General features: G+C 43.8%; 1 protein-coding gene across 1 annotated transcript in view; it reads right to left on the bottom strand.

Annotated features, from left to right (window-relative positions):
* LOC118984573 (putative adhesion G protein-coupled receptor E4P) overlaps positions 1 to 7030 on the bottom strand; it is a 32341-nt gene extending 25311 nt beyond the window's left edge. Inside the window, exons 1-2 of the mRNA XM_037042722.1 lie at positions 6992 to 7030; positions 4027 to 4115 (exon numbers count right to left, since the gene is read on the bottom strand). Coding sequence (XP_036898617.1) covers positions 4027 to 4057 — 31 coding nt within the window. The 5' untranslated portion in view covers positions 4058 to 4115; positions 6992 to 7030. The remainder of the gene's footprint in view (positions 1 to 4026; positions 4116 to 6991) is intronic.
* Positions 7031 to 7844: the final 814 nt, after the last annotated feature.

Raw genomic sequence — 7844 nt, 5'->3', positions numbered from 1 at the left:
CACCGGAGGGGCAGCTTTCTCCCCGACAGAAATGCCGGCAGAAGGCACTGTTCATTTCCTGGCCCTCCCCCTGCAGGTACAGGTGGGCACCACAACTGAGTCTCCATCAACGTGGCCAGCACTATCCCCCCTGCCCTGGTGATTCCCTGAAACCCCACCCCAACCAAATCGAGGACCCACCCAAGCTGCTTACAGTGGCCTTTTTTATATAAATGACCAGTTTCAGCTCATGCTGACAGCTTCCCTAAAATTTCTCAAATGTTCACCAACCACAAAAAAAAAGCCGCATCTGGTCTTGGCATTCCCCATACCTGTTGCTAAGCAGCCACAAACCCAACCGTAGTGGCAACTGGACTCGGTTTGCAGGTTGACCTTTCCCAGGCACCTCTAAGCCCAGCATAACTGGCAACCACCGGAAGGTCATTGTAGCTCATAACAGGTGGCCCACCTGTAGGTCATAGGCAGCAGTTGACCTTGGTCTGCAACCCCTGGGAGGCCCCAAAGCCAGTGCATCTGGCATACAGTTTTAGATCATGGTGGAGCACTACCCAGCCGCCACCACAGGCCACACACACAAGGTGCTGACTCAAACAGCACCAGAGCCCCACTGACCTGGGGGTCAGCCCCTGCATATCAGCTCCTGTGCTGTAGTCACAGCTGGCCCTCGCAGCCAATTGGCCTGGGGTCGGTTTCTTCCATTGGCATGCCAACAGCAATCAAAGCTCTACAACACGAGGGTGCATATGACCCACACAAAGGGTGCACCTGAAGCCCCTAGGCTGGATGACGGGGAGCCTGTGCCACTGAGCCCTGCAGAACACCTACTACATAAGGCCGCTCTAGCAAGCCTGGGAGCCGTAGCAGCTCTACCTAACACATTGAAGAAAACACAGGGAGGCTGCCAAAATGGGGAGACAAATAAGCATGTTCCAAATGAAAGAACAGGAGAGAACGCCAGAAAAATAACTAAACAAAAGAGAGACAAACAATCTAACAGATACAGAGTTCAAAGTAGTAGTTACAAGGATTCTCAAGGAACTCAGGGAGAATTTCAACAGAGAGATAGGACACATAAAAATGGAGATAAAATATTAAAAAGAACCCATCAGAAATGATGAATACGAGAACTGAAGTGAGGAATTCAACATTGGAGGGAATTGACAGCAGATGAGATGAAGTGGAGGATCAAATCATAAATTTGGCAAACAAGGTAGCATAAAACAATCAGAACAACAAAAAGGAAAAATAATGTTAGAAATAAGAGTAATTTAAGGGGCCTCTGAGTCAACATGAAGAACACCAGTATTTGCAACATGAGGGCTTCCAAAAGGAGAAGAAAGAAAGCAAGAAACTGAAAACATATTTGAAGAAATAATAACAGAAAACTTCCTGATTTGAAAAAATAGACCAAAAAAAGTCCAGGAATCACAGAGAATCCCAAACAACCTCTTTGGAGAGGTTTACACTAAGAAATATCATATTTAAAATCACAAAGGTTTAGGATAAAAGGCAGGAAGGTTTACTAAATGCAGTAAGAGAATAGCGGTTGTGGTAGTTACCTACAAGGAAGCTCCCGTAAGACTGGCAGCTAATTTTTCAACAGAAACTTTGAAGGCCAGAATGAACTGGCACAAATATTCAAAGTGATGAAAAGCAAGGACCTACAACCAAGACGACCCTACCCAGCAAGGCTCTCATTTAGAAAGGATGGACAGCCCTGGCTGGTGCGGCTCGGTGGACTGAGCACCAGCCTGTGAACCAAAAGGTCGCTGATTCAATTCCCAGTCGGGGCACAAGCCTGAGTTGCAGGCCACATCCCTGGTTGGGGACATGTGAGTGGCAAACAGTCAATGTATCTCTCACACATCAAAGTTTCTCTCCCTCTCTTTCTCCCTCCCTTTCTATCTCTCTAAAAATAAATAAACAAAATATTTTTTAGAAAAGGAAAGAAAGGATGGGTAAATAGTATCCCAGACAAGAAAAAGCAAAGGGAATTCATTGCTACCTATCCAGGGTTTCAAGTTAAAAGGCCTTCTTTAAGAAAAAGGGTGGAAGAGATCAAAATAAGAATAATAACATGGCAATAAAAACATATCTATGAACAAGTCCTCTAAATGTAAATGGATTCGATGCTTCAATCAAAAGATGTAGAGTGATAGAATGGATGAGAGAGCAAGACCCTCACATATGGTGTCTACAAGAGACTCACTTCAGATTGAAAGACACACACAGCCTGAAAGTAAAGGGATGGAAAAAGGTATTTCACGAAAATGAAAATAAAACAAAACAAAGCTGGAATAGCAATACTTGTACCAGACAAAATAGACTTTAATGCAAAGGCCAAAACAAGAAACAGAGAAGAACCCAGAAATCCAAATAAATCCAAAACACTAAATTAAAAACACATGTGCACCCCTATGTTCATTGCAGCATTATTTACAGTAACCAAAATATGAAAGCAACCTAAGTGTCCATCAGTAGATGAATGGATAAAGAGTGGTACATATATATAATAGAATCTGACTCAGTCATATAAAAACAATCTTGCCATCTGAAACAATCTGGATGGACCTAGAAGGTATTGTGGTGAGTGAAATAAGGCAGATAGAAAAAGACATATGCCATATGGCTTCACTTTCATGTTAAGCCAAAAACATTAATAAATAAACAAAAATATAAATAAATGGATAGGTACAAAGAACAGTTTGATGGTGGCTAGACAGAGGGTATATTGGGGACTGGGTGAACAGGGTAAAGGGAATAAGAAATACAAATTAGTAGTTCATTCATTTCTTTGTCATTTTTAGATTCCACATATAATTGAAATTCTACAGTGTTTGTCTTTCTCTGCCTGATTTATTTCACTTAGAATAATACCCTTTAGGTTCATCCATTTTTTTAAAAAGCCAAGAGAAACAGGTGAAATTAATTTTAATAATACATTTTATCTATTATTAAATAAAATAAACCCACTCTACTCAAGATGTTATCGTTTCAACACTCAGTCGATATAAAACAAATTATTCGTAAAGTATTTTACATTCTTTGCTGTATGTGTGAAGTCTGTAACACCTAGTGTGAACTTGGACTGGCCTTATTTTGAGTGCTCAGTGGCTCCACATGGCTGGCGGCTATAGTACTGGACAGCACAGGCCTAGCCTCTTACTAACCAGCGAATTTTCTGGAATAAGGGAAGATTGGAATAACAAAGACCGTGAGAACCTCAGGAGTCCAGAACCATGGCAAATCTGGAATGGACAAGAATGTTTTCAGGATGGTCTATTTTGAAGGGGACTTAAAAATATCTAGCATGTGACTAGACAGAGCTGCCTAGTAGCTCTGACATAGAGTATTGGACTTCCCGTACTTGCTTCGATCTTTCAGAGCCCTTCGCCTGCGTTTGGCTCATCCCAGGGTGTCCTTTACTGCTCCAAAGACTCTGAAGCCCTGAGCCCAGGGGTGTGTAGGTCCCGGCCACTGTACTGTGCTAAGCTTACTCCAGGCATGGCCATCCGTGTAGCAGATATTTGAAATGTCCCCTGACTCGACCCCAGAGGGGCTCCTTTGCATGCAGATAACTTACGGTTTCTCTCTGTAACAGGGCATTTCTCTTCAGCCCTTGGGGGAACAATCCAGAAATGTGTGGGAGGGACACTAGGTGTGCTCGTCAAGCAGTGGGATGGGGACTGAAGGATAAACGGCTCAGACCCTCGGCCCTTCGAAGACGCATTACAGAAGGCCTCTTGAAGGCTCCCCAGCAGGATTAAATGACAGTTACCCTGGCGGTAACCCTCATCAACACGTTCTCCTTTTGCTCCACCTTCCCTCTCTGACCTCCCCCACCCCTTCCTGTGCCTCTGGGATCTGTTTACACCCAAGTCTTTGTCTCAGTTCTGTTTTGGAAAAGATCGACTACGAGATTCAAAACACAGTCATTTCTGGAGAAAGTGCCAGATTTGGGGAAGCAACCAGAGCTAGGACATGGGGTCATGGGGAGAAGAGTGAGAAATCTTTTGTCTCACTCACCCAAGAGCAGGGGCAGACACTTGCTTCCCATAGCGATGAGACACCAGGGACAGTCACAGTCGCTCTCCAGCCGGACGTGGCAAGGGCTCCTGGAAGGAACAAGCCCCATGGAAATCAGTTTCTGACAGACACAGAGTTTAGAGGCCAGGTGGCTGATATTCACCAAAACCCTTTAATTTCTGCCCATCTTCTGACCCACCAACTGTATGTCTAGGACATTACCTCAAGAACAGGCCCTTGCCAAGATGGTCACAATAGAGTAGTTTATAGAAAATGCATTTGCAACCCAACAAGTAAGGAAGATGCACCCAATGGAATATCCTAGTCTATTGGAATTTAAAATCCTAGTCTATTGCAATCAGCGCTACCAAACTACCCAGCTCCTTCATCCAAAAAAATCTTTAAGATGAAAAACACATGGGGCCCCTACATTAAAGGGACAGAAATATACCAACAAATTGTGGTTCTTTACTAGAACTGAAATTAGACAAATCTTTTTTTTAAAGGTCATAAGGCTAGAGATGTGATGACATTAAAAAAGATTGTGCAACCTGGCCGGTGTGGCTCAGTTGGTTGGGTGTCATCCTGCAAAGTTCAAGGTCACCAGTTGATTCTGGTCGGACACACGTCTGGGTTGTGGGATCAGTCCCCAGTCATAATTAAAATGGGCACGTACAAGAGGCAACCAGTTGATGTTTCTCTCTCACACTGATGTTTCTCTCCTTCTCTTTCTCCCTCCCTTCCCTTTTAAAAATAAATACATAAAATCCTTAAAAAATATAAATAGTTTTATGAAATGCCAGTGGACATTTTATATATGTATACAAATAATTCAATAATATAAATAAAATAATTTTGTGAAAGGCTATTAAAATAACATGGAAAGCGATTGTGATATAGCATTAGGATAACCTCAGAAATAAATAAAAATATAGACTATCACATTTAAAGGAATCATAAATGTTAATAAGAGAATGGCGTTGCAAGTGATTTTAAGTTTCTTTTGTTCGACTGTAATTCTAAATTGTATGCATTACTTTAGCAATAAGAAAATAACAGTGGCCCTGGAATATTTTAACAGGAGAGGAAACAAAATGGCTTAAATATGATTTCTCTCGACTGCTCCATCCCTTCCCTCTATCCCTGTTTTGACCTCGCCATTCTGCTTTATCACTGAGTTGGGAATCCTTCGGGGTCTCCCTGGGGATCAGTTTTCTCTAGTCAGGTGCTGGCCGCCCCGGAGACAACCTGAGTTTAAACCGCAAATCTGCAGGGACCTGCTCAGTGACCCTGAGGTGGCGACTTTGCCTCTGAGCCTCAGTTTCCTCTTCTACAAAATGGAGCCAAGGAAAAGCATATACTCCATAGAATTGTCACGTGGATTTAGTGAGATGAGCTTCCATAGCATGTGGCACCTGCCTGGCCCACGGCAAGGACTGAGTACAGTGAACTGTGGTGAGGACAGGACTTAACGATGGCAGTGGTGAAGTGATGACGGTGGTGAAGGTGGAAGGGGTGGTGTTTCTCCTTCCTTCCAAAAACCTACTCTAAAATACACCATGGAAATCCCAGTGTAAAGAAACCCTGTCTAGATAAGGACTATTTTTGAGGTCTCATTTGAAACCAGTTTAAATAAGGTGAGTATTTTATGTGAAAGGGGTGATAATGTTTCCAAGAACAGCCGAGGCCTCTAATGATGCTAATGTGGATTTGTTTGTTTTTTAAAGCACTTTACTTAGGAATGATTGGCACATAAGAAGCTGTGCATGTCTAATATACATATTTCAATGAGTCTGAAGAAAAGTACACACTCGTGAAAATGTCACTTCCATCAAGGCCATAAACATACCCATCGCTTCCCAAAGTGTGTCCCCCCTGACCACTTTGTGATTGCGGGGTGTGTATAGTAAGTACACAGGCAGAGATCCATCTTCCTGGCTCATTTTAACTACACAATCGAGTATTGTGAGCTGCAGGAAGTAGGCTGTATAGATCTCCAGAACTTGCTCATCTTCCATAATTGAAACTTTGCCCCTCTGACCATCACCTCCCATGTTCCCCGCCCCCTCCCCAGCCCCTGGCACCCACTGTTCTTCTCTCTGCTTCGGTGAGTGTGACTCCCAGAGCTTCCACACACAAGTGCGATCACACAGTCTTTGCTGCGTCTAGCTGATTTCACATATGTGTCGAGGCTGATTTGCAGAGAATTTTGGCCATAACCCACTATAAGAAGTACATTTTGCTCCAGAGAGATAGAGGGAGAAAGAAAGAGAACTGAACGAGGTTTCACAGATCAATGTTGACTATACGCAGCTTTTGATACAACAGCCCTTTTGTTCCTTCTCAAACGCTGGTTGGTACCCATTAAATCAGCTTCGTGACCCCTCCCCCTACCATTGTGTCACAAGAATCTGACTGAAAAAACACCGGCCTGTACATACTTTGGCCATAAATAAAATAGACAACCCGTTCCCTGTGAGCCTGGCACTGCCTGTGCTGGTGTTTTGATGGGGGTGAGATGTGTGGTGTGTGAACAGGCTTGGTAATTCACTGTGGAGCCTCAAGAAACTCACTCATACTTTTAGATCTTTTTTCCCATTTTTAATAACAAATGCCTTATCTGCGACATCCGCTCCAGACTCTGTGTCTGCACTCTTGCGCCATTCTTATTTAGTTTCCCTTATGATTCTTAATGCACAACTCCCCATCTCTTTGCCAGGCATCAAAGCATTTCGGCTGCTGCACACTACCACCTAACCTCCACTCCTCACCCAAGCAAAAGTGGGCAAGTGGACGTGAGACACCTGCCCCAAAGCAGCTTTCAAGAAGTAAAGCCACAGGACATGTAATGAGGTCTTCTTGAATTTTTTCCAGTGCCAGAATATTTTTCTAGACCCAATGTCATGCATGAAACATTTTTTAAAAATTTTTCTATGGGAAAAACACTAAACCAGTTCCTACTCACCCCCAAGATGAAGATCCCTTGCTTCTCTCACCCAGTCTGCCAGCTTCTAAGCCAGAGCTAAGAGAAAAAGGAAGTTTATGGCTTATTATCTGTAGCTCCAGTTTCTCAAGGACCCTTGTGGGTGGAGTAGGCTGGGGTGTTGGCAGGGGCAGTTTGCATAATGCAGGGACCATTAGCTAGACTAAGGTGGACCATCCTAAAGTGCCTCAGAAAATGAACTTGGAAATGGCGACAGTGTCCAATAGGGAAATGAGCAATGGACAGCTTCCACCTACACCAAGGAAACGGATGCGGCTTTGAGTGGATGAGAGGAGCTGGTAGACTTCTTGGTGAGAGACCTGAGGACCAGAGCAGGGGGAGAGTCAGTCCCCCCACGTATTACCCCGTCTGCTTTCGTCACATTCCCTCTCAGGGTGACGCTCTGGGAAGGCGGCACGTCCATGTTCTTGGTCTTTGAGGTGGGGCCGCCCACCTGCCTGGTGAGTAAAATTCTGGACTGGTCCCATTAGCATGGGGCCTGAACTTTTTTTCTCATTCATAGTAAAAGAATCTTTGTAAGACCCAGCAAAAATATGGCAAATACCCCCGACTTTGACAAATCCAAAGGCACATTTTCCCCTGCGCAGCAGCAGGCAGCTGCTGTCACAGCTTCAGTGGGTTCACAAACCAGACAGAAAACACGCAGTCGGGGGAGCAGAGGCGTTGCCCCTCTCAAACGGATTTATACCTTGCCTCGGTTTTATTACACGTATGAAACCTTGCCTTATTATCTCTAGCATGACTATCTTCCTTTTCCAGTTTTTCTTTCTTTTTATAAAGGAGAACAATGAGCTAAAATATTTAAATGATCTGG

The sequence above is a fragment of the Sturnira hondurensis genome, unplaced genomic scaffold (genome assembly GCF_014824575.4).
Source record: "Sturnira hondurensis isolate 20B ecotype Veracruz unplaced genomic scaffold, ASM1482457v3 Scaffold0003693, whole genome shotgun sequence".
NCBI classification, from domain to species: Eukaryota; Metazoa; Chordata; class Mammalia; order Chiroptera; family Phyllostomidae; genus Sturnira; species Sturnira hondurensis.
Note: the sequence above shows the minus strand (reverse complement) of the source record. Positions and strands in the feature narration are given on the sequence as shown.